Below are 27839 nucleotides of genomic sequence, written 5' to 3'. Positions count from 1 at the left end.
AAAAATGCTGAACATCCTCATTGGCTGCACCGGCAGCGTTGCCACAATTAAGTTGCCCCTTTTAATCACTAGTTTGTCTTCTTTAAATCCCCAAAAAATAAAAGTAAGACTTGTAAAACTAACTATGTCAGATTAAAACTGAGTTTTAGATTCGCGTCATTGTAACTGAACATGCCAAACACTTTTTTGATCCCCAGGAAATTCCTTCAGGCGTCGACATATTCTATGATGTAGATGAGTGGTCAGCTTGGAATAAAAGAGGAGATCCTGTGTTACATATTGAGTTGGGAAAATGGGCAGATATTTTTGTTATTGCTCCATTGGATGCTAACACCTTGGCTAAAATATCCAGCGTAATTTTCTAACAATCTTGGTCATTGTCAAATTTAAGTGAAAATTTTTCAGGGTTTGTGTGATAATCTGTTAACATGTACAGTCAGAGCTTGGGAGGTAAAGAAACCTTTGATCTTCTGTCCTGCTATGAATACTAAAATGTATGAGCATCCACTGACAGGAGCACAAATTAACACTCTTTCTTCTTGGGGGTATAAAGAAGTTCCTGTAATTGCAAAAACTCTTATATGTGGAGATACAGGACTTGGAGCCATGGCTGAAGTTCAGACTATTGTAGAAATTGTCTCGCCATATGCAGTTGACTAATAAATGTGTAGATTTTGATATGTAATTTAAACAAAAAAACTGTTTTTATTAATAAACAATAATACATATAATTATAGAAAAATAATACTTTTAAAGTTATGTGTTGTCAACAATTATTATTGTAAATAAATCCTATGAGCGATTCCTTAATTTGCTCTTTGGTGGCAACATGCGTTTAAGGACTTTCAAACGTTTTTGGTATAGTTCTACTTGTTCTGCTTCACTCAAAAATATTTCTTCGTCGTCTGTATCAAGTTCCACATCTTGATCTCCTTTATATCTCTAAAAAAACATTTTTACCTTATTTTTATATTATTATTTCTACACAACAAACTTCTATTTTGTCCAGCCTAAACTTCTCTTCCTGTTTAGTCCACTTAATTAAAATCCCATGAATTTCTTCGATAATGGTCAAAATATTGTCATCAAGAACAGCAAAAGAATGTTTAGAGAAAAACAGTCTGTAGACCTTCCACTTATAATTCGCAGGTAGTGAATCTCTCTTAACTCGCCAGTAGCTTCCTCTGTACCTTAAGGAAACAAAGAATCTGACATTTTTATTGACAAAGCGTGTCAATGCCTTAGGGCAGAAAGAAAATTTAATTTTTGTATGACGAAATTGATGAAATTCCATTCCTGTTAACTTAAATATGTGTAAATCCGAGTTTGCGTAGTTCAAAAATAATTGTTTGCGTGCTTCATCCAATGCAACTACTTCTAATTCGCGAATTCTTTGTTCTTCCCGGAGTTCACTTTCTGGAAAAAAGGAAAAACACGTTTTGGTGATACGCAATTGTAAGGTCACGGGCAAAAATAAAAAGTAAATCTTGTCTTACCAATTCTTTCGTCTGCGCTATAAGTAGTCATGTAATACGACGATGAATCACTGTCCATGTTGAAGAAAAACAAAACAGAGTTCACATGAAAACGAATCAAATGGATAAATAAATGCTTTCTATTTGGCCTTCAAGCATTATTTATTTGCTTCAGGTTTAATTGGTGGGAGTTAATCGCGCGTGAAGTTCAACAAAAAATCAGTTTTTGCTTGAAACGAAAAAAAATAATTGCGTTATTATCGATTCGAAGACAGGAAGGCATTTTTGTTTGGTTTACTTCGAATCTTGACATCATCGCTTTTTAAAACGATTGAATTTATAAGGGAGTAATGGATAAATTATGGATTTCGCGTGTATGGAAAGTCTCTTCCCGCACAAGTTCGGTAGGTGTGGATATAAATTTGTTTATAACTTGGCTAAAAATCTTCCCTGTATGGAAAGTATGATCTTCTTGGTAATTAAAAATATTACCACTTGTGCGAAATACACCAAACTATTCTGGGAAAGGAAACTATTTGGTATTAACGATACAAGGATGAGTAAAATATCTTGTTTATTTCAACAATGTATATGAAATCAACACTGATATACTCTTTGCAACTACAAACCATCACAAATGTGAGATATAAATTATTTAATATCTATTTACTATTTATTTGGTAAAAATTTTGTTGTATTTTCTCCATTTGAGAACAAACAAAAACGGTGATAATAAATACAAAATATACAGAAACTCAGATCTTTCAAGAGATTATCATAGGCAAGAGTGACAGTTTTTCACTTTTTATATCTAAAATTATACATTCACAAATCTAGAAAGCTTACATTGTAATATTTACTTATGTAAGATGAAGTCTTACAACTTCTATCACAAAGAAACACCAATTCCTTGATAGATATTAATACTATTATTAATTAGTTCTTCATTCAATATGTTTCATGAAAAAGAAAATGTACAGTTTGAAAAATAAATAGGTACCAATTTAAGTTTGTAACAAATTTAAAATAAGAGTATTTAGTAGTATGTAAAAAATGTTTACCCTACTCTGAATAGTTGTAACAAAAATAGGTATCTACCTAACAATTTTAAAAAATCTGCACTTTATTCTTACTATCACAAAGTAAAAATGGAACATTTGCTCAACAGCAAAGGATTTATTAAGAAAACTGAAATGATTTTTCTTGTTGTGAGATTCTTAATTACTTGGCACAGTTGATAATAGTCTTCTTATTAAATCCTTTAAATGTAGATTATTGACGGCCTTACTTAAATTATAAAAAAGATCGAATAAAACCCCAACATCGTGCATACGATTTGCAGTACGCACAAATCAACAAAAGACGGAAATTACCCAGCCTTATAATAGTAGTCCATGTAATGTCCCACTTAAAAACACTGATATAATAAAAATATTAGAAAAATTCAACAGCATGTATAGGTATAGATAAATATGTATAAGAGCAAGTCAGTTAAGGCGCTACACATTATTTTTTATCACATATAATAAAATTTGATACAGTTTTCGCCACTTCTTAAACCACACACTGCACTAACTATCCCGACTTTTAGAATGAAATCTCCTTGGCCACGGTAATGGCCAATCAAATTGTCTTGGAATTGGACCCCCTACGTTGCCTTCAAAATAAAGAAAGAAACAAAACCACCACTCTCGCCCTAATAAGTTGTTCGACGAGTGTTGCTGAAAACCAAACCCAATTAGACTTATTTACCAACGTACAATCATACATACTTTGAGGACAATATTATTGGCTAATGTGTGATACGTCCAAAATATCCTAGTAGTAACAAAATACGCTAAGATAACGTCGACGGTGTAGTGACCGTGGGACAGCTGAAGCATTACCACACCGACAATGCCCAAAACCCAATAAAACCAATGCAGCGGATATAATTTTCTGGGTGTGTCTGTAAACGACATGTTATCTTCTAGTTTTAGTGAGATTTTTCTGTACTTACATTCCGCGATGAAGAGGTAACTAAGTACTAAGATGACTGTGTGTCCGCTGTAAATAAAATCTCCACAGTATACGTGTTTGCCGTTGACAGACAGTCCGAAGCCGGACATGAGGCTAAGCACTCGTTTCGCCATCAATAAAGGAGATGTTTCATTCGCTTTTGGTGAACAAAAATACGTTTTACTAGATACAGGTAGCACCGTGACGTACATGGTGATGGACCGATACATGTACAATAACGACATAATCAAAAATATTCTCCTAAAGACTATAAACCTGCAAAAAAATTACATTGTTAGTAGTATCAAAAAGTTCTCCTGTTCTGTTTCTTACTATGTATTATATACCAACTTTAAAAGTTAAAAAACTAAATTAGAACCTTGGAAAACATGTATAAAAACAATATTATTACAACGCTCGTGATGAAGCAGTGTAACAATAAATATTTTGTTCCCACCCACAAACTGAACTTTGTGTAATTTAGGTTTTAATGAGTTTTTTCAGCTGTCAACAAACTATATTGAAAGTAAACTCAAAATTTTCGGGGCGTGACAAAAACGTCAATACTAATACATACGTGGGTGGTCAACAATGTATAAAGAAATAATCAAACGTCTTTTTAATCAATCATTTATCATACAGGATTTGTCCTAAATCGGGAGGGGTATATACTCGGTGAATTGTAAAACTATGCAAGTGAAAGTAAGCAAGAATTCGAATAGATCAAAATTAATAAAATACTTGGACATGCTGTAGAATTGCCTGTCTCTTAAATATCGAACGAGTTGTGAAGAAATAAAACAATAAAGAAAAACTGTGTAAGGGTACTTTACGATACATCCCGCAGAATAAGATGATTGGTTGTATTCATTTGTTTTATTTACTTCAAAAACTAAGGTAATGTTTATCTTTAGACTTCGACCTTATAATTTCAAAAATTTGCAAGTCGGCAGTGTTTGTTGTTGCCAAATGTTTATATTCCAAGATCATATAAAAATAATTTTAGTCATTTTGTAAAAACGTTTGTGGTGTGGGACAGTGTTTATAAACTAATTCGTATTAAGTTGATCCAAAACTTCTTGAAAACTTATTATTTTTAACGTGAGCTCGAGTAATTAAATTGAGCGAAAATGAACCACCCATGGAAAGCCATTGTAGTTATTACATGCTAGTGAACGAATTTAACTATTGGTTTAGCTGTATTGCCCAATTTAGTATAAATGCATTATGTCCTACTTTTATTGGAAATATGGAATTTAGCGACTCAAAAAAATTTATATATTGCATCATTAGAAATTGTATTACACTCTTATCATAAACATTGTACAAGTGTTAATAATTTTCTTGAAATTTTGTTAGTGGAAAATGAATAGGAAACCAAATCATAGCTATGATATGCAATTAATGTTTATTTAGAAATTGTGTTGGTGCAACTCTATGTGCACCTGTTTGTGAACATCCAGAATTGCAATAGATATTTTGGGTTTTCAAAGTAGAGGAAGAATAGCCTTAATTCTAAGCTTGTAAATTGGATAAAAATGATTGTCCTTACCTATGCTTGTGAAAAAAGATAGATATGATACACGAATTTACACAAACTATGATTATGTACTCGGACACATCTAAAGCCCAGTCGAAAGCAGGTACGTTGTCGAGGAACACATCGGGAAGAGGACCATAAACCTTTCGATCAGGTAGTCGTTCATGTACGAGCGACAAAGACGTGAGCGTCAGTACGAAGTTAAAGGCCATAATTATCGCAGCTGAAAACGACAGCAAACGATATCATTTTAAGGTAAACAAAAGCGATGGCATCATCACGATACAACAAACTTTACATACCTAACAGAGTTTTCCACCGTTCCTGAGGGAACCTGGGTTCCTCCCGTATGGGAGGTGGCATGTTGATTTTGATGACGCCATTGCTCTCGTTACTTTTTTGTATGATATCGTCTTCGTCCTCGTAGTACTCCTGGCCGGAGGAACTGTGTGCGTTGTGGCCCCATTTGTCCAACTTTCCCGGATTAGGCAATAAAGGCTGTCTTTGATATAAATCTCCTGCGAACACGAAGATTCACATATCAAGGCGCACTCTTGATAGATCTTTTAGTATTACGACGCTGCCGCATTCTATATGATTGTAATAATTTCGTGGATGTTGGAATGACTACTAAGCGTAATATTCTTACTTACTACAAACATCCTTCATTATAATTTATTATGAAATGTAAACCAATAAAGGTAAACATAAAGTTCGGAGGCACTCTTATGTATTAAACGAAACATTTCTTTTTTGCAGGACGTATTATCTATTACATGAGCACTACACGTAATTATTACAAAAAACTTTTCCAACAACCTAATCTTAATTACATACGAATGAAAGATACTTAAAAATAAACAGCATTAAGCACCAAGGTAATTACAATAGCATTGTCATAATGTACATTTTCAATGCAAAATTATGTAGTTTGGCGAAGTAAAAATAAAAATTTGCTATAAAAAAATTATCACTAATATCTTTAAAATAAAGTTAGAATTTGACCTAACACCACAATATAAACCCGAAAATCAGTAAAATTATATAATAATAATCATTATTATTATTACACAAAACATTTCAAATCTAAAAACCGATGAAAGTATCATTTTCATTTACCTTATGATTTTACTGTAAAATAGGGAGCTAGAGTTTTAGGCGTTTATGACTTAAGTAACAAAAAATTATCTCCTTAGGCTTTGGTGGTCTGCCCATAACATCACGAGAGCAATCAAAAATACTAGTCAGACAGTGAAAGTCAAATAAATTGATATTATTACTGATTGGATGAATTATTTTATATTCTTACAATTATATACTAGAGAATAATATTTTCAATCAACTGATAAAATGATCAACTGTAATCCTAAAACAATAAATAATCAATTGTCACTCTTCCAGAACAACTTTTTATGCGAGTGCAAAAGTAATTGTTACGATAATCACAAATAAATGTTAATTAACCAGTACACTGAGTACACATGACAATTGTTTTGTTAGAAAAAAAATATCTTCGAAACAAGTGACGCATTCAATTCAAAAAACTCGACAACATTTAATGTCATGAAATTGTTTTGTTCAAAAAAAATGTAAATAATGACTTTTTAATTAGTATTGCCGCATCGTTTTGTCACAGAAGAACAAACCTCTGTTTTTATTGCCCCTCAATTATAAAATTTAAAAATGTTTGGAGGTAGATAACTTTGTATACTTTTCAAATTGCTAAGCTGAAAATTTATGGAGGCAACATCAAAGTTTACACTTTTATTGCATTTATGACACAAATAATGTGAAGTTTCGAAACATTTTCCTCATTTTGGTCTTTTCTACTGGAAATTCATCCATTTTTTTGCTATTATTTAAAGTTGTTCCCTAGTTTTAAACCAAAATAAATTTTATTAGTTACAAAAATAACGCGTTTATATTTGTGCCGATGAGATGAACTGGCGTATTTTTTATATGTATTTCCACTTTTGCGTAGTAAAAGATTTCACATCTTTCAATTTCAGCGTGTTAGATATAATTTAATTCTGTAGTAGCAATTTTGTGTAATAATTAATTACCAATTAGTTTTATTTACCTTTAGCCTCTTAAAAATTGCACGCTTTTCCAAATAGGTAAAAATCTAGTGTATAAAATACGTTTGGGTAAAATTTTATTCGAAACCGTTCAGTTCATTCTAGCCTATAATACGCGTTCTTGTTGAATTCTTGTTTTTTTAATTATAAATAACTTATAAAAAGAGAAATTTTAATCGAACTAAAAGTTCGAGACTCATGTAGCCTCCAAACCAACGAAAAAGTAAAAATTTAAGACCTTCAATGGATAGAAGATCCACTCCGAAATGGTTTTGGTGTTGGTCTGTTGGTCGCAATATGATAATTTAACGGAAAGTCTTACACAATGTTGACTTTGAATTTAATACTTTACATTAATATGATCGTCAGTTATGAATGCAATGCATTTGCGAAGTACTTGTTTATAAGCTTCATAGTGTAATGGCGTAATGTAATTATGTAATTAGTGGCAGTAGTTGTTACTATGTATATGACAAATCTAATAAATGTTTCACAAACACGCATTTCTTATTTTTCAACATTCTTCATGTAAAATTAATTCACTTGTCGTCGAATGTGATGCCTGTCGAATCAGTAAAACCGGTATAAACAAAATCCCAGAATAACTCAAATATACACAACCTATTGTTGCCAGCACCTTTTAATACCACCATAAAACATAATTACGAAGATATTATAATACCTTGCGTCATATTCGTTCCCTTGGAGGTATTTGGCAGTTCCTCGTCGTCGAGAGGAGGTAGAGATAGGACCGAGCGTGGGCTCAATAAGGCATGTGAAGAGTTATGCTGTTGAAGCTGAGGCACATCTGCTGTTGGATGGATACTTCCATAATCAACGAACTTGGGCTCTAATACCATTCTGCAACAAGAAAGTCACTACTTAGATCAACATACTTCCGCTTTTCGCCTATTTAAAAACAGAACTAACCGCGCACATTAAAACAAAACCTAATGAAATCCGTAGCATCAAGCCGAGTTAATCTGACAAACGCGGGAGTGTGGAATTCCTGTTTCGTTCTCATTTCAGGAAGTGGGGTTGCGTTTTTCATTGAAACATCGAAATTGGAATCGTTACGATGGGAATCTTTTACTGACTAGCCTTGGAACGCATTCTCATTGTTTAGTAGCATGAAATTAAAAGACATTTGGAGAAAAACTGCCAAGAACTGAATAGTTGTAGGTGTTGATTTCGCCACCAAACTTCCACGTTTATTTCTAGCCTGTCAGGTGCACTTTACGAACTCTTTGTTTTTGCAAAAGAATAAAATCTCTAGTAGTGTTTACCTAAAAATAGGCGATTCGTCCCTGGTGCACGAATTACCACGAATTTTTCGTCGTCGTATAACACTGTCTAAAAGATTATTAAAGGGATTATAAAATATATTTTTTTCACCTAATGATTCGTGGTATTTGCGAAAATAATATGTTTCCATCACAGAACTGTAATGACCCAGATATGGTACTAAATTAATATTGTTGTGCTATGATGGTCCCTCAATGTAGCGATAGCATCAAAAACATACATGCATGTTATAATTTCAGTAAAAAAAATCTACGTGTTTTACCATTAGTACGTCATTTCCTGTGGGATCCCTCTGAATCCGTTTTATATCAAAGTGCATATTTATCCAGCGGTTACGATAACTGTGACGGTGGTTATGTTGTTTCCACTTTAAGTTTTATCAATCCTTAGATAAATACGACTTGTGTTTGGTAAATAATAATTTTTCTACATTTTGTATTATTTATTGTCAAACATAAATATTGAGTAAAAAGAGAAGTGCATTTAAGTGTATGGTTATAATGAATGCACGGAAAAGAGATAAAAAGTTGTGTGTAAAATTCCCTTTTTTAATGTACACGTAATTTAAATAATTAAAAAGACGTCGGTAATTTTCTGATAGTACGTTCGATTAAAAATGAAACTTATCTTGTCACTGTTATTACAAAAAGCCCACGATGACGTCTATGTTACCGTGGTTACCAATAAAAAAAACATTCAATCGAAAAACCGATCATTTGATTGACTGAAATCTTCTTTTTAAAAATAGTTAGTAATGTGTTTTGGAGTGTTAAAAATAATTTTATACCCGCCATTTCATTATCGAAAACTTATCAAGGCAAGACTTCTTTCAATAAACACCATGCAAACAACGTATAATTAACAAAAATATACAAACAAAATGTAAAAATTTTCCGCAAATCTCAAGCACGTCAAATTTTACATCATTTATTTGGAACAGTTTTCTAGGGTTATCAACTTATCGCAACCAGATTAAAGTAAGGCTAAAAAGACAATCAAAATGATGGTTTTATACATTTGACTATAAACATAATGAGCACCAAAGTTCTTTCATCGATTATTAATTTTTTCGTAGTCCCACTTTAGTTATGGCAGAAATGTGGCATAATTTTTGGTCTACACTTTGTAAGCTCTCGGAACGTTTTGAGTCTTCTGTTTGCTGTGTCGATACGAAAACATACAATAAAATTGGAGACAATTTGATGGTAATTCTTATTTTGTCATATTATAAGATCTATTAATATCAACGACATTGGAAAAGGAAAATAATGAGTTCTAAAAATAAAATAAATCCACTACATTAAATTTTTTATAGCTTCTACTTGTTGCAGGCTTCATTATTGAAGACCAACCGATTTATTAGTTGGTTTTTATTAGGTTTGTTCAGTCACTTACTCAATTATGCATAGTTAAAAATATTATTTCAGGAATTTCTCGGCCAAAGTCAACAAATGAATCTTTCATTACAGTTTTGTTATTAATAACCTTAAGTGATTAAGATCCTGATTTCATGTTTATTTGAAATGCACCTGGTTGGTATCCAACGTTTCTATCGAAAATGCAAACGGAATATTCAATATCTACGGAAGCCATTAACAAAATTGTAAATAAAGAGTAAAATGGGAAGCACGACAATGCAATTTATAATAATTTTGGTTAAAAGGCAAACTACATTATTTGAATGATTCATTATGAAAAAAATAAAGATTGCGTGTAAAATGGCACGATAAAAAAGAAATTTATCTTTCATTTGACCAACGAACGCACTAAAACAAAATTAGTAGGTTTATAATTCTAAATGTACATTTTTGTTGACCTTCAACTATTACGTGACAAAACTTGAGTAAACTTCACACTTATCGAACTCAAACTACACGTCAATAAAAATATCTCAAATTAAATGAACTGAAAAAAATCAAAATGATTCCTACAAATTGCACACAAGATCGTTTTGTTTGCATTAACTGGTAGTCAATGAACACGATATTTATTTATTAAACAGTTGGATACTTAACTGTTGGTCAAAACATGCTCTTTAAAGGAAACATAATTAATTACTTTGTAAAATGTCACGTTTGTTATTTCGGCGTTCTTTGCTCTTCAATGTTATTCAAACTCACCGTTTACATTAAACAAAAAATAAAATGTAAGCAAATCTAAACAGTTTGAGCCAGATTCGAACTGAGACGAGTTTATGAATACGGAGATTTCACGGGAAAGCTTTACGTTGTTTTGTTGTGTCGACGATAAAACATTTGTTATTCAAGCAGCTAGTTTTAACCGAAACAGCTTACAGTCAGATCTTTCTAGTTGTACAATACTGCCTTGATAGAAATCGAGTTAGAAATTAATCACTGAAGACAATAGTAGACATTTCTAGAATAATTCACTTAATCAATGAATCACCAACAGCTTCGAGTTAATTGAGTCCTACCGTTTCGAAGAAATGTTTGTAGGTAGCGAAGCCACAAGCACTAAACACCTGACATTTTTAAATTGATAACAAATATACAGTAGGTTTGTGAGCTGCGTCACTCAAGGTCGCTAAATATAAAGTGTCGGCAAATATCAAATTACATGTAAAGAGATATTAGATTACTAAACTAATTAAAATTTGACTGCTCCAGTCACAAAAAATATGCCTGATTTTATTTATTTCAGCCTGCATACTTTCAGAGAAATTTTTTTAACGATCTGATCTGGTAGCGGCGGGTCTTTTCAAAAATTTCACCCGATTGTCTCAACTTTTGTCTAAATTATTTAGAACATCAGTCATAACAATAAAACTTAAACTAATATCCACTTTTTTCAAGTGACAGGAGAACTCTGCTCGAATTACTGTGCTCGCTACTACATAAAATTGCGAGGTACGCAGTATAATCTATTGGTAATTCGGAAATGTTAAAGAAAAGCTTTATTAACAGTAAAAAATATATTAACATAAAAAATCGACAGACACAAATTTACCGACGCGCATTAGAACGATGATAGAATTAATAATAATTAATGTCAATAAATGTAATACATACCACTATTTCATAGATAGATTATGTGCCTATTTACGTATGTATTTGTTTTTTTCTTACTCATTGTTAACACATGCACATACAAATTAAGAAATTGCATCATCTACGATCAGACTGATCAACTATTAACTATGTATTTATTAGTGCAATGCAATTGTTAAATGCTGTCGTGGAACTTAAATTGAACTATAAATGATCAATGATCTTGATCAGTGATAGAAAGAGTGATTAAATCCACATTTAATTTTATTGATTTTCAATAGAAAATCTAATAAAATCGTGAAATTTCCGTTTACATTTTTTGTACATAGTGCTAATTTGGCAATAGTGATAGATATCACAATTTTGGGAATTTCTATAAACTTTATTCAAAAAAGAAACAGTACAGTATAAATAAGAATAAATAAAATAACTAAATATCAATTTCAAGGAATTTTCAAAACACGCGACAATTTAAATTGTTTAATTGTTTCCAGAGCCGCAAATGTTTCACTTGTTTAAAACGCCAAGGTTACTTTTTTTTCTAAACAGTGTGGAAGATACGAAATCTGATTACTGACGAGATGGACTAGTGAAAAAAGTACAGACATATTTTTTCGAACCGATGTTCTTCACATTAATCAAATACTTAAAAAAAGTAATTAAACCATAATATACTCGTATGAAATCGATTATCTAAACTCAAAAGATAAGATTCGTGCGAGATAGCAAGATAAGTAGATAATATGTGATAAAATATGATAAAATAAGATAAAATAGAGATACGATATCATTATTATTGTTTGGGGTTAATCGTGATTCCGATCCTAAAAGATTATTGTATTTTGAAATAATTTCTGTTTTGTCCGGATGTTTTGAAAGTTAAGGGGGCTATTTACAAGCTGATTACATGTCACAACCACTCTAGTGTTTCATAAAGTGCATGGCTAACCTTTTACACTATCTAGTAGCGTTGTATTTAGGAAGTGACTAAATTTTTAAGTATTTAAGAAGCTTACAATAATGCATAGCTGCACCAAATTTACAAAACTTGTATTTTTGAATGTTGGGCAGGTACAACCCAAATATCACGGTACACAATGCAGTCGTTTAGATGTGGGAGTGATTGACGTGGGTTATTGGTTCATAATGCTGTTTTATTATTTCATTTCGATAAATATCCTACAATGGTAACTCGCTTTAGTACCAATTTTTATGCTGCTTCTGTAAAAAAAAAATGAGTCTGTGGATGATAAAATACGGCCTATAAACTTTTAAAATTAATAAATATGAACTTATTTGTTCATGGAGCAAATGAAAGGTGGTATAGTTCGTACAGTGAGAGTTTGAATGACAGAAAAGTCACTAAATCTACGCAATAAAAAGTGTACCATACGCGCGAAATTAAAATAACAAAATAACTCTAGTTACTGACAACCCTGTCAACCCATTTCGCGTAGGAATTTAGTGTTTTTAGTGTATTTTGTAGCATAATTTGCTGCCAACCTATATGTCAACTGTCGAAATCTCCCAATCTCTCACCGGATATACTATAAGTGTACACTTTTTTATAAATTAAAAATGAGAACAGTCGTAGATAAAACGTTGTACACTGACAGGTTTGAAAAGTCTGTTTATGGCACTTGTGGGTTTTAAAACACTTGTATTTTAAACAACTAATTAAGTTTCTTTAAATATTCAAGAACATTATGATTCCCCTCTTTTTAATGACATTTTTTTTTGATCATTTGTTACTTGGCAATGCCGAATTCCTCTGATGACGCGCTATTTAAAATTGGGTCTTCTTAACCTAATCAATAATAAAACAGACTAATTAAAATTTGCGAGAAGAGTTTACAATATTATGCGAGTCAAAGACCCTACACTTTGAAAATAGCCGTACAATAACCTCTGAAATCATATAAATTGACCCTTGCATTGTGACAGCTTTAAATTTTACCATGCTGCTGCTGCTGCTGTTATAAGTTATTTTTGCTTCGTCATCTATTCAATTCAACTTTTCAAACATTTTTCATTATATTACCCTCAAACTATAAAAAATATCCACATGTCATTTTTAGTATTTATTTGGGAATCCCAAAACCGAATAATATCAATCAATATAAATGAATTTCGCCACGTGACCCCTTGATATTAAAAAAAATTGTAATCGACGTTCTCCGTTGTAAACAAATGTCGATTGAAAATAGGAATATTATTATCATAAAATGAGTCATTAAATATTTCAAAAAAAATGTGTCACTAGTGTTGTTTACATGCTAATGTCATCCCCAAGTTAAGGCACGTGGCTTTGTTTTTTTCCTTCGCAGGTGTAAAAAATGTTCGTTTTGATAAATGAATGATGGTGGAGTACAATGATGGATGGAAACAGCCGCCAGCTGCAGACTCTCGTAAAGAAGCCCAGTTGTTCAGTGTTTGTGACAAAAAAGAAAATCTGAACAAATAATTATGATTAACCCAGATTTTCGATGAGGTAACTAAAACTTTGTCGCTTAATACCAGCTACGACCTTGTGCAACAAATTGGCTAACCAGAGTGATCAACTGAGCCCCATAACCCACCTAATAAATCCAAACTGGTTGTCAACTAGTCATAGTTGAACAGTATGAATGAATGCTGAAATTTCGTAAGGCAGTGCTCCGACCCAGAAGAACTTTGTTCACAACAGACGTTCCTCAATTATCAGGTTTCTTCTGCTGGCACCACGACGCACTTCGGCAGGTGCATTTCAGATTTCACCGAGACACATAACCTAATTTTGTTGAGAAAAAAAAGAAAAATAATCGCGTCCACGGGATTCTACCGACCAAAACATGCGTTTTGGTTTTAATGACGCCACCACTGACAATTTTTTGACGTTTCAAGTGAGGAAAACAAGAAACAAGACAGAATGACGACGTGAGAACCAAACGATACCTTCGGAACGACTGTCTTTGGTTAACTGGCGCTTATGTTATGTTTTACGGTTTGCGTTACGCCAAGTTTCAAGCGGCGCAGCGCGAGCGCGTTTGAGGGTGTCATTAGTGGTATTTTGCTCCCTTTTCGCAGCGCTGAATCATGGTATAAAGTCTTCCCGAAGGAACTGTTTTTGCGGTTCATTTTTACTTCAATTGACGATTTCAGGACACAATTTGGGCTAATATTCAAAAATTTCAACTCCTTCTGTAATCCCCCTTTAAATAAAAACAGATTATCTCCTTCATAAATTATTCTAACAACTAATTTATTTTTGTTTATAATTAAAAAAGCAAAAAAATATACGAGTAGATAAGAGCGAACTATTCCTACAACGACCTACGACAGACGGCAATAAATTTTGGTCATAATCTGTCTTACGTAAATAAAAAAATAATGTAAATTAAGCTTTAAGTAAAGTCGCAGTTATGGAATGTCGGACAGGTTTTTTGTAATTCCAAAAACAAAAACGTTCTCTTGACTTCAGTCATCAGTTGCCATTATTTTTTGACGTGCCACATAAAGGTCACTTCACACTGTGTCATTAAAATGAACCATGACAGTTGACATTGGGAAATTACCCAGTCCATGGCCGCAAACATTATTTTTGCTGTAATTGACATTTATCTTTAAACTTTAAAATTCGTGTCAAAGCGAAAAATAAACACAGTTTAAAACATTGTATCAATAAATGCATCTAATTGGAGTCCGAAATTTATTGCTCGAAATTGTTCCTACTGTGACAATTAGTGGAAGATATTGGCGTTTTTATCATTGCTGGGGTATTGATTTCTAAATAAGTAGATTTGTTGTTAAAAACGATATAATGGATGGTCAAAAAAACGTTTAATTATGTATACTATTAGTTATTTAAGCTATAAGTTTATAAAGTCAATCTTTATTACATGGGTGGCTGGTTTAAAACACATGATTACGTGAGATTGTGAGATTTGTATCACTGTCTTATTATTTACCATTTTTGTCACTTACAATATAAATATCTAATATTTAACTAGGATATCCATACAGGTGCAGAATAATCGTAAAATAAGCATGAAGGTAAACCTTCACCTTCACCCATAAATTTCAATTCATCGATAAAAGATAAGAAAATTTGAATGACATATGTACGTATTATTAGGTAGGTATAAAATTCAAATTTTCTCATCTTTAAATACATATTATGTATTTACAACGTTAAAAATTCCAAATCTACTTCTATGTATTTGTTCAGTAGGATGTGGTTGCTTTAGTTCAATTTTGCAAAGGTTTTTTGGATCGTATTATTCACAAAACAACAAAGAAATAAATAGCAATAAAAGAGAACAAAACCCTTTAAACTTATTGACGCATTTTAATCTTTTAGGCATTTGAAGCCTAAATTAGAAGGATTAAGCCAAAATTTGCGAATATAATTAGGCAATATGCCCATATAGGTCGTCCAGTAGAACAATAGAAGAATTTTACAGAATGGCCAACCTGTAATATATAATTACAATGACAAAATAAATTTTTCCACATTCTCTATTTGTCATGGTACCAAACAAGAATTTAATTAACAACAAGACTAAATCTCACTTCTGAAAGTAGTTGTCTTACATGTCGATTTTAACAAGAGTTGTGATATTGCAACTAAAAGTTGCGCCACAACACCAATAAAATTGATACTTCTTTAGCAACTACATCGAAGTAACGCGCTGCGACATTAAACTGATGGCGGCTCGTTTTGTTTCGTCTTTGATACGTTTTTTGATTATATGAGTTGTAGTAAAACTAGAAATAGATGCTCAGATTCGTAGGAAATACAAATTCTTATGTTTGCTGTGCGTTTGACAGAGTAAAACAAATATGCAATACGAATAATGTTTACTTCTGTACAACCAAATTTACAGAAGTGGGGTTATCTAACAGTAGATATAGCTTGAGTAAAAATTCCGACTGTATGACGAGACAAGTGTAAATTAAATAACAATTACTTCGTCTTCTATGAACTATGTAGTAATGTTGATTACAACAGTAAAGATTGAAATGTTTATAAATACATAGTTTAATTTTATCAGTTTTTTGCAGTAAAACTGTAGTGAACTAACACTGTAATTAGGTTTTATTTTGTGCTTTAGTTGGGGGAAACTGGGATTGTGTGAAATGAACAGCTAAACTTTTTTTCTGCAGAAAATTAATTGATCTACTAAGGAGACATTTTTAAAATCAGCATCAGGATTAGAAGACGATAAGTAAAATACCACTTGTGGATTCATGTGAATTTTTTTAATAGTAGGGTTTTATACTAATCGCAAAATATGATGAAACACAAAAAATTATAAAATTAATACTTGCAAATTACAAAAAAGACTAAATAAAATTTATAAATGAAATGAAACGTTTTACCTAAATATATTCAGAAGATCTAAAATCGAAAATGTACATAGAGTGATTTTTTTGAAGGTCTAAGTCAAATTCAACAAAATCTGGAAGTTGTGTATTACAGTAAACAGGAAATATTTAGAGATTTTTAGATAACTCGTTGCTTGTGTAAAAGTGCTTCCAGTGACTCTTAAGCAATATTAGGAATATGCAATCTTGTATAATGTTTATAAAGCTCAAGAATTTGTATGTCGTTGAAATGAGCATTTATTTATTTAACAAAGTAAGTTAATTCTCTGATTAAACCAAATTTTCGTATTACAATTGTCTCTAAATATTCCCAACCATAATTGATTTTTTCATGTCTTTGATAAGAAAGTTGTTGAGTAAATTTACACACATTATTCTTTATTACGCCAATCTCTTTCTAGTGAATAAATTGTATGCATGATGTTGAAAAAAAACTACAGCATTTATACTGGTGTCATTGACAGTTTAATGTAAAATATTTGTTTTTTATGGTATCTAGTTTTAGAAACAACAACTTCGCTAACTAAAATTACAGTTTTATAACCAATAGAAACTTTAATAAGTGAGATTTGATTATCCACACTCATACCACAAAATGCCTGTTGACCAGCGTTATCATCTGAATTTTCGTACATTTGAAAAAGAATTTACAATAATGCGCCCATCTAAAATAAGAAATGAAGAGTTATATTAAAGTTATATCTCGTATGATGTTCCGTTTGGCTGTTCGTGCAAAATTAAAAAATTATACTTCTAACAAATTCATAAAGTACCTAAATAAATATATCAAATGTGAATAATTTAGTTCAAAATTAGAAAGTTTGAGTATTGAGCGAAATAATAATCAAATTTTTAAGGAAATAATATGAGTATGGATTTAACTCTGCAGTTTAATTTTTTTCACGATTGTTCAATATTATTTTCCAATTAATTAATGGTTTAATCTGGAGTACTCGCATTAATTATTTTCCTATAGAAATTTTATTTTTAGGCTTTAAAAACGTCATTTATTAAACGTCCTGGATATAACGTAATGAGTGAAAGCGAAAGGAACTTCAACAAGTGGTCAATGTGTTTTTGGGGACAAAACGATTACTTCATTATTTTACTGAAGTTTATTGTACCGCGTAACTACTACTTGTTAAATAAGTGCATGCAGTAGTAAGACTTTTTCCTCTTTTTGACAATTAATTATTATTTAAACGGTCGATTGACCCACTCCATTCAAATGGAACCATAGTTATTTCGTCAAAACTCGAATCAAGGCCACTAAATAATAACCATTGATCTGTCAAATACCTAATTATCAGCAATTGAATTTGACCTTAATTATTTAACAGTTATTGCGTCGTAGTAAAATCACTATAAAATCCAGAAAGGTATGTGTAGGTATTCAGTTTAAGGCAAACTTTTGTTCGACATTCGACCTTGTGGGTCTGTTTGGGAAAAGTGAACATTTTACAATGTACCCCAATTAAACTAATTATAGTATTTTAGTGTTTCAAAATATTGTAGAGATTTATAAGAAATATACCACAGTTAAAGCAGAAAAATAAAAAGTTTGCTCTCCAGACGACTAATCAGCACACCCACCGGGATCTGAGTGTGCATCCAAATACATACATTTCTATCATCCAAAGCATGTTTAAAAATAACCACCAAAACCTGAAAAGTAGATCGGTCGCTCTGTTTTATTGTTCCAGTTGTCTGTAATTAAATCTAATTAATTTCTATAGAAAGATTCTTCTTGATTAACCATATCGTAGCCTTGAAAACAGTGTCATTTACAGTCACTAAATATTTGAAAATATAAACCTGTGATCATAAGGTCGCTATTACTAAATAACTAAAGATTTTTCTATTCTTACTTAATTTAGTAGGAATGCAGAGTAGATTAAAAGTGCGTTATTAGAGAGATGGTTGTGAAATTAGATCGAAGTAGAATTGTAGTTATTTGCTAAGCATCTTTACTCACTCTCCATCAATCCATTCAATTTCGCTGGTATTGTCTTTTTCCTCTTTTTTCTTTGGGTTTGCTTCATTGTGATCCACTTTTTCGGAAACCGTTTCAATGCCCATCGTTACCGAGAAACTCGTTATAATTTAACTTTGACAACCTTCAGGACGCGCCATTCTTCACTTGCACACCTTTAAAATTTACAATAATCTTTTATTTGCATTATTGCAAAAAAAAGTATTGTAGATATCTTTGCGAGATATCCGACTAGAGCAAGATAATGTGTATAATTACAATGTCGCGTTCGTTAGACATCGACTAAGCGTTTTTTGCACATGAGCATTAGGTTATTGTTAACACGATTCGATAGTTTGCAATTAGGTACTTTGTTACTGCTCTTAAATATCGCGGCAGCTTGTGTTAATTGTCGCTTACGTAACATCTGGAAAATTTAGGGCTGTCTAATAGTTAAAAGAAGTTATTTTTCCACATAAAATGACAACATAAACAACGAATAATTTACGAGCAGTAAGAAATATTGTGTTTGTGACTTCTCAGCTTTCAAAGAATATTCAATTGATTTTTATGTTGCGATAAACGGGTGCACTGTTCGTAACATGATAAGAACATATACGCAATCTAATTATTCACCGGTAAATTTTCAAGTCATGTGAGATTCCGAGAGACAATTTGCATGATTCATTTGTGACGATATGTGTTTGCCATAAATAAAAATGACGGTCTGCTGGGTTAATAAAACGCTTGACCCCGATGTGATTGTTAACATGATTGATATTTAATAAGAACAAAATAATTCCTGGACTGATAATTGCACTGAAAATTCTAACAAAAGTTCAGCATGCTAATGCTACGTTGTGATACAGCGATAGCAACTAAAAATAAACACGAGTTTTGTTGTATTCATCGATCTTGCAGTGAAATGTCAACGTACGATTTCCTCACTCCAACGTTGACATTTTATACATAAAAACCCCCTCTAATGGGATTAAACAGCTTAGACAAGTAAGAACAATGCGGGGAAAATCTGAATCACAATAAATATTTGATGGAAATTGATCGACGTTTGATTTTACACAACTTTACATTACTATCTGCTGTTTCCTGTCTGTATATCGAGTTTATTAGTGCTTAATATTTTATAGACCATTTGGTAAATTAGGTTTCTCAATAAAATGAAATATTGCTACACTGTGACACAAGTTAACAAAGTGTAGCGATAGTTTTTCGTAAGTTTTGATCGATAATAATTATTATCGACATGAAACTGTACACTTGTCTGGACAACGAACGTAATAATAAACTTCACGTTACAAACAAACCCACATGTTGTCGGTTAACGTGAGGATTTGATTTGAATACATTATTGGTTTGGAAATTACACTATTTGTGTGGCCATTAATAAGTATGACGTTGGTATCTGGTAGTTCTTATGCAGATGCTCTCCAAACAAATAGCACAAATAAATTATTGTAAAAATCACTTCTTTGTCACGATTTGCGAAATCAAAAGTTGCGATGTTTCATAAGTACGGAAATGACAACATTGGTCAACAGAATGTCTTATTATATTTCGTCCTCGTCTCAAAAATAATAACATGTAGTCTCCCTGTGTACTATGCCAAACGGACAGTTTTAGAACAAAAAAAAGTGATTTTAAATTCACGTTTATCTAAAAACTGGCCCTTTTGAATATGTCAGTTGATGGTTCATTATTATTGATAAGCTTTATTTTTCAAACATTAGAATTTAACAAAGGAATAAAAAAAATTAAATGATGATGGAATGAGGATATGGAGATAAGCGAAAATTGAATGGGTGTTTGGAAAGATCAAATCAAAAGAAAAATATGAAAAGTCGAATGATTCTAGTAAGAATTTAAAGAGAAAATAAAAAGAATATAGAGAAAATCTATAGATTCTGAAATATTGAATCCATCAGTTCCAAAGACTGGAATTTGAAGAACGCAGACAGAATCTAGAACAAATTTTAGAGACGAGGTAGAAAGTATCTCCAGAGAGAATTTAATTTAATAAAATCATAGGTATTTTTTCAGATACGTTTTTCATTTAATTTAGCACTTTTTAAAATCTTAAAAAGTTTGATATATTGGTATAAAATTCACTTGTACGGAATATATTCCTAATTACAATAAACGTAACAAATTATGTACCTACATTTCTAACTTTATATCCAGATTATAAGTATTTTCTCATCACATCACCATTTACGTCAACGTGAAGTTTACGTCTAAATTATTTATTTATTCTATATTTTTAGAACCGGACACCTCGTGATTAACTTTTGTTACCGAACGTAGTTATAATGAAAATAATCTTGCATGCACATACGTTATTATTCTTCAACTGTTCAGCCGTCAAACATGTAAACAACACCAACAATTCGTTAGTAATTTTAATAAATATACACACCTAAATTTAATTGTATCACCATAACACAGTACAACTTTAAATCGGTCACTGTTCGAAGTTTACCTCTTCGACACAAATTGAGGAGGAGAACTGACATGACTCACTCTTGACCCTACCACATTCTTTGTAGACACGTAATAATCATTGAAAAATAATTGCCGCACTGGGGGAGATTATACTTTCACTAGAATTAAGCGTCAGATTTCATTACGAACTAGAGAGGAGAGTAGTTGTGTGTGTTTGTTTTATTGAATCTGTGCGGTGATGGTACCCCACTTCGATTTGTCGACAAAACGATGCTAATTTAAGTTCAATTACACTAAAAAATAAACTTTCAAAATAAAAAGAGTGCATAAAAATACATGTTTATTGCAATTGTTTAAGTGGGCTATAGAAATTTTGTAAAAATGTTTCCTAGTTAAAAATTTCTTTCCAAAATAACAAAATATCATCTAAACGAATGTACGAGAAACTAAAACGTACCATTAATTAAAGTAAAAAGCTTTAAATTAGATTTTGTAAAAATTTCAACTCCCGATCTTCATCCCAACGGAGTAACTGTTGAACAGAAAAACGCACTGTATACTGATTGAAACACATCTTATCATTTAAATTATTATTGTTTGTGTCGCAATGTTGCAATGAATGAGATAAGCCGCTGTATTGTCTTTGTTTAATTAAATTTATTTTCAGATTTAAAGATTATTTTACGAACCCCTCGTCCTGGTTGTTGAGGACAAAGTACTTGCTCATAATTTTGGCACCACAACACAATCATATGAAAATTGGTCTGTTGGAAGTTAAAACTTTACTGATAGTAATGCGGACTTGGTTGGTAATAAGTTGATAACATTTAGCATAATATAAATAAATCATAAGAGTACAGTGATAAAGAATTATGAGTTCTAGAAGGATAACTTATTAGAATTAGTCATCGTGGGCGGCATTCATATGCAGTTTGTTAAAATTAAACTAGTTACTAAAGGACGAGGCAAATAAAATAGAAAATTTTATCTTCATTCTCTACAAGTACTCTCACCTTAGGAGGGCACGCCGCCACTTTTCTCCAGTCTCGACGACAATCAGCTGCAGTTTCATTATTCCGAACCATTCACACTACACAATTTTTTTGGAAAACTAGATTTTAATACTGTAGGACACTGGCAGGATCGTTTAAGTAAGTCTGGAAGAGATGAAATAACATGTGCTGAATTACTACAATTTTGAAGTAACGGTTTAAAACGGAAGTAACGTTAGTTCCTAAGAACACGTAGGAGGAGGTGATGCTGTAAATATTGATTAGTCAGTCAGAATTCAAATGAGATTGCTTGAAATTATGAAAGATAAGTATCCGCCAACGTCTGTATGGAAAGCTACCAGCAGACAAACAACTGGCATTTTTCCAAAAGTTCACCACCATGTGTGTCCAGTTGCAAGAAAGTCAAAGGAAATTGTTTGCTCATGAGAGACGGGGAATTTAATTAAATTAGCCACATTAGTAATCAAAATGTTTACAGCATAGCACGCGTATCTGCACGGGGCTAAATATAAATTGACCCGTTTCGTTGACAGAAGTAGGTAAGGTTTCTGGAATATCACAAGGGGCTCATAACTCTGTTTTTTATAGCAAGACTGCTGATATTGGTCATGAGCTATAACTTTATTTATTGCAGTTAACAATAGAAGCTTGTTGACTTCATTAGAGATTATTTGTTTGCAAATAGAATGAGTATTATTCTGTCAATATGATGCTAATTTTAGGAAAAATAAGTTAATATGATGGACTGACTTAGCAAGGACGCTCTATTTGAAAGCAAGAATTTAGTTCGAAGAAATCAAACTCAGTCCTTTTGCTAATTTGTATTTTTACATTTTTGACTGTTTCTACATATTTTTAGGCATACTCAAAATACATGGGAAAATTATTGTTATAATGCCAGACGATTTTGTTGTCAAAATATGCAAAAATCTGAAAAAATGATAATTATTTTTACAAAAATAAACTAAAATAAATTTCGAATTGATATTTAGCCAAAAAATAATTAGCACTGTTTTTACCTCGTTAAAAAACCTCATAAAACTATAACTATTTTATGGCTCATGGTCTAATAAAAATGTTTTTTTTAAACCGGCAGCCACCAGCTTGTATTCAGTCAACCCAAGAATAAATACATAAATATGTGGTCAAAAATTATATAAGAAAATGCGGCAAAAAAACAAAATGAGATGAAAAATGGAACTTCTCAATCTCAAAAAATAAGCTTAGAAAAAACGTAGTTTCAAAAATAGGAAATAGAAATCTTAAAAGTGCAAAACGTCAGTCAAAGATAAAATAAAAATAGTTTATGGTAAACACCGGGGAGGGCATTTTTATGGCTGAAACGTTAAGTGAACGTTTATGCACAATAACACAAATAAAATAAAATTCTATTTATTTGGTTTTTCCAGCTACACAATTCTATTTCTGTGTATGTACGAGAGTACAGACACATTAATAGAGTTTATTGTCATGACCATGAGTTATGGAAGAATGCATTGTTGGTTGCAGATAAAGTCTTTTAAAAATAGGTCGTCCGAAGTGAGAAAAAAAAACAATTTAAATTAATGACGAGCTACGGATATTTTCAACGAATTGAACTCAAAGATTTAAAAATTAACACTTAGAAAGTAGGTCTGTTTATTATGAACCAAATTCGATTAGTTGGTTGACTAAAAGGATTGAATTATGTTGTCAGGTCATACGAAATAAACAATAAAAGTAGTCAGTAAAAAACAGGCAGTCCATTTTTGTATTTTTTTTATGATCATGAAGGTAAGAGTTGCATTTTGATCATTTTTTATAACGATCTATCAAGTCACGTCTTCAATATTTTTATGACAGCAGCTTGTACTCGTAAACTTAACAATTACGTCATTCTATCGATTTAGTGTGACGTGATCTAAAAGCTCTAGTAGAATTAAATATTTCCATTATTTTATTATTAGGAAAAAGTGTTTTTAGTTTTTTAGTAAAACTAGTAAATGTGCTTTGCGTAAAATTGCAGACACGCCTGTAAGCCGGTTTTCAGCAGGACATTCGTAAATAATTCAGCGCATGTAATAATAAATTCAGCACATAAATTCAACAACATCGATTTACCTTAAAAATCACGTAAAAATAATTTTATTTTATCCTGAAACACTGCACTAATTCGTTATGTTTTTATATTGTTAGGTTATGTTCCTGAAGATTTAGCTTTTTCAGTCTAGAACTAATTCAGCTCCCCGGCTGAAACTGTGAATCGGGCAGGACGACGTTAGAGTTCCGGTAAGCGCATGCTCTTCTCTTTCATTCAAGAAAACATTTCGTTTACTGAGAATTTGAGATATAAACCGTGAGTCATTGCCTCCTACGTTATGGAACTTTATCCTGAAAACCGTTCAGGCTCTTTTATGAAAAATATTACGACTACACATATTTTACTGAAAAGGTTATAAATGAGTAGGTCACCCACATGTTCTTTGAAAATATTGATTTTAAGACAAAGAATTTTTCAAATGATTTGATGTAAAAGGGCAGAATTAGATTTATAATAGAGTTTACTACAGCTCGTTTCAACGTGTTATCATGCAATAATGCATGTTGTGCTAGACATATTGATCGCGTTTGTGCCATACGAATTCTAAATGAATTATTAAAAAAAATGTGTTTGGGAGATATCATTTTCCTGCATCAAGAAATGTTCTTTATTTAGTATTTACGCAGTTTTTAAAATTATAACCATTATTTAAATATGTATTGTCATTTATTATAAGAAGCAGAAATAGTTTTTTCTAAATTTCTAAATTTTCCGTAAGGTCATAAATATGTACAATTTTCTAGAAATTAAATTTTTATTTATTTATAATTTTATAAAAAACGACTGCACCGACTTTATTCAAACATTCTTTCATGTAGTTTCTGGCAGATGTGAGAAATTTCGTAAAATTTTAGATCCAAAATCTTGGCCAAAATTTATAAGTAGTCACATCCAATTTCTCACATCTGCCAGAAACTACATGAAAGAATGTTTGAATAAAGTCGGTGCAGTCGTTTTTTATAAAATTATAAATAAATAAAAATTTAATTTCTAGAAAATTGTACATATTTATGACTACTTATAAATTTTGGCCAAGATTTTGGATCTAAAATTTTACGAAATTTCTCACATCTGCCAGAAACTACATGAAAGAATGTTTGAATAAAGTCGGTGCAGTCGTTTTTTCTAAATTTCTAAATTTTCCGTAAGGTCATAAATATGTACAATTTTCTAGAAATTAAATTTTCATTTATTTATAATTTTATAAAAAACGACTGCACCGACTTTATTCAAACATTCTTTCATGTAGTTTCTGGCAGATGTGAGAAATTTCGTAAAATTTTAGATCCAAAATCTTGGCCAAAATTTATAAGTAGTCATAAATTTCGTAATTTTGGCTCATCTTAAAATATCATTAGGTGTTGAGTATTTTCAAGGTTTAACTGCTTCGAGCATAGACTGGATAAATTCCGGAAACTTGTTTTGGTGGCAAAAATTTGAATAAATAAGTAGGTAGACACCTACTAAGAATTCACTCAATTAGTATGTAAAAATACTGTGTATAAAATATACTTGCAAATGTTGAGTCGCGCATCCACCACATTTATAACATTTATTTTATGGATACTTGGAAAATTGGATTGTCATCAGAATAAATAAGTAGAGGATTTTGGCATAAATTTAGTTTATTCTACAAAAAGTGCTAAAAATTTAACCCAAGTTTCAAATAAATTTAACCGCAACTAAGAAGGAAGATTTCTGAAACGATTTTGTTTTCTTATACATATCTAATATTCTTAAAATTGTATGAATATAACTATATGTTTTTTAAAAAATAGCATGAAACGGAAATCTTAATAATAATATTGTTATGAATGCATTTACCAATTTTAAGGGATATTTTAAGTATATTTTAAAAGTTAGTTGGAGTTTATGTAAGTGAATTTTTAAACAAAAAAGGATAAAAATGCGTTTTTAAATAACAAATTATTGTTGCACATCTCCTAAAAACAATTTAAATTAAATGGATGATGAAATCAACAGAAAATATGAAAAATTTCTCAAAATGCAAAATTAGTTGTTTCTTAAGTGTTGTTTATAAAACTGAATTTTCTTAAGTGTTTCTGTGGAATTTATAAAAAGATGAAACTAAATTTTTTGCAATAATTCGTTTTTTAATTGGCGCATTCACCATTGTTGCCGTACGTTTAAAAATTTTAATTTCTTGTACTTGTCTGGTTTAAAAAAAATGCTTTTACGTTTGAGTAAATAAAAACTTAAGAAAAATACTAGTGTCATGTTAATTTTTTAACCTACATAATATAGTTATTTAAATTAGACACAGTATACTCTCTATATTTAAGTTTGTTCATCGTTTTATTTGTTTAAATTTTGAAGTTCAATAGGGAATGTTTATCAGAATATTTCTACAGGTTTAAAAATTTAGTGGTAAGAATATTTGTACAAAAACAAAATTATAATTTACATCGAATTTAACCTAAAAATTCAAAATACATAATGATAGGATAGGAAGGATGATAGGAAGTACAACGGAGTAAATTGAAGCAAAAGATTGCAAATTAAATGACTCACATCTATAAATTTATAGATACTTGCAGTGCAGAAACAATTATTCGTTACTAGGTGATAAAATCTCATTCGACGCAGTAAAACAGGACAATGAGTTTGTTAACCCGGAAAAGCGGGTAAAAGTATACCTGCAGAAAGTGTAGGCCACGTAATCGAAGAAGTAAAGTGAAAAGAAACTTACTTAAAAAATAATAGCAATATTGTAGTTTTTATAAGTCCAGTCAGTTAACCCCTATTACATTTTTATTCTGATTATTGTTTCATAAGATCTTGCAATATCGCTCTTTTAATAATTACACGGCTCCACTGTAAAAGTATTTCATTAATTTATTCTTCATAAATAATGCACGACTGTCTGGAATTTTCACGAACAAATCGATACAATTCTTAGTATCCCAATTTATATCACTTTCACGATTTATTTTTTGTTCTACAATATTCCAAATGGTGGATGCGCCAGGTTATACTTGGATTTCTTCAAATTAATTAATCAGCTCAAATGTTATTGGAGTGGCGTCGTTTTTTATGTAAGATACTAAAAAAAATTAGGTCAAACTTCACTGTCTTTCTATCTTATACTTGAGCAATATCGCTAATCGATTAGTGCGATGAAACAAATTAATAAAAAGCTACTTTTGTTTGAACGAAATATCCCTGAGAATTTTTTCTGGAGGCTTATGGAATTCTGAATTAATTTTCAAGAGTTGGGTCAAGGTAACTACGTGGTAACTGAGGGTGTGGATGCTCGTCTGAGCCTCTGTGCTTTCATTATACTGACATGATTTGCATAGGAAATGGGATACGTAATAACAGTTTCAGTAGGTCGTGTTGATTTCACCGCAACTTCTTGAAATATTGATGTTTGTTCTTTCTTACTAAATCGGTATCAAGGGCCACGTGGAGGAAGACTTTAGTTTAGGAATGTTATTAATATGTCGTTGTAGAGTCAGGGCGAAAAGAGAACGAAACGCAAATTACAAATGTGCTGCATTTGTTACATATTAAGTTTGATAA

General features: G+C 31.3%; 3 protein-coding genes across 8 annotated transcripts in view; 1 reads left to right on the top strand and 2 right to left on the bottom strand.

Annotated features, from left to right (window-relative positions):
- The first annotated feature begins 4 nt into the window (after window positions 1-4).
- Window positions 5-731, top strand: Ppcdc (phosphopantothenoylcysteine decarboxylase). The gene is made up of 3 exons (XM_088050569.1): window positions 5-103; window positions 150-353; window positions 406-731. The coding sequence occupies exons 1-3, from the start codon at window positions 5-7 to the stop codon at window positions 658-660; spliced, it is 558 nt and encodes a 185-aa protein (XP_087906695.1). The 3' UTR covers window positions 661-731.
- Window positions 732-792: 61 nt separating this feature from the next.
- On the bottom strand, window positions 793-1642 carry LOC148178953 (uncharacterized). The gene is made up of 3 exons (XM_088050568.1): window positions 1497-1642; window positions 995-1416; window positions 793-942 (listed from the first exon to the last, which is right to left on the bottom strand). The coding sequence occupies exons 1-3, from the start codon at window positions 1552-1554 to the stop codon at window positions 793-795; spliced, it is 630 nt and encodes a 209-aa protein (XP_087906694.1). The 5' UTR covers window positions 1555-1642.
- A 390-nt stretch (window positions 1643-2032) lies between these two features.
- The window catches only part of LOC148178952 (phosphatidylcholine:ceramide cholinephosphotransferase 2-like), a 28852-nt gene continuing 3045 nt past the window's right edge, over window positions 2033-27839 (bottom strand). The window contains exons 1-8 of one of the 6 annotated variants that reach the window (XM_088050561.1): window positions 24317-24459; window positions 22217-22360; window positions 7774-7952; window positions 5316-5531; window positions 5026-5236; window positions 3475-3749; window positions 3248-3423; window positions 2033-3196 (exon numbers count right to left, since the gene is read on the bottom strand). In XM_088050561.1, the coding sequence (XP_087906687.1) occupies window positions 3047-3196; window positions 3248-3423; window positions 3475-3749; window positions 5026-5236; window positions 5316-5531; window positions 7774-7952; window positions 22217-22275 (1266 nt within the window). In that variant the 5' untranslated portion in view covers window positions 22276-22360; window positions 24317-24459 and the 3' untranslated portion in view covers window positions 2033-3046. Of the gene's footprint in view, window positions 3197-3247; window positions 3424-3474; window positions 3750-5025; window positions 5237-5315; window positions 5532-7773; window positions 7953-13983; window positions 14392-18746; window positions 18920-21177; window positions 21331-21892; window positions 22003-22216; window positions 22361-24316; window positions 24460-27839 lie in introns of those variants that run through there. The other 5 variants (XM_088050560.1, XM_088050562.1, XM_088050564.1 and 2 more) reach the window with 5 other exon arrangements.

This window comes from Gnatocerus cornutus, chromosome 2 (genome assembly GCF_029298725.1).
Source record: "Gnatocerus cornutus isolate USDA-ARS CGAHR chromosome 2, icGnaCorn1.1, whole genome shotgun sequence".
In the NCBI taxonomy this organism is placed as follows: domain Eukaryota; kingdom Metazoa; phylum Arthropoda; class Insecta; order Coleoptera; family Tenebrionidae; genus Gnatocerus; species Gnatocerus cornutus.
Note: the sequence above shows the minus strand (reverse complement) of the source record. Positions and strands in the feature narration are given on the sequence as shown.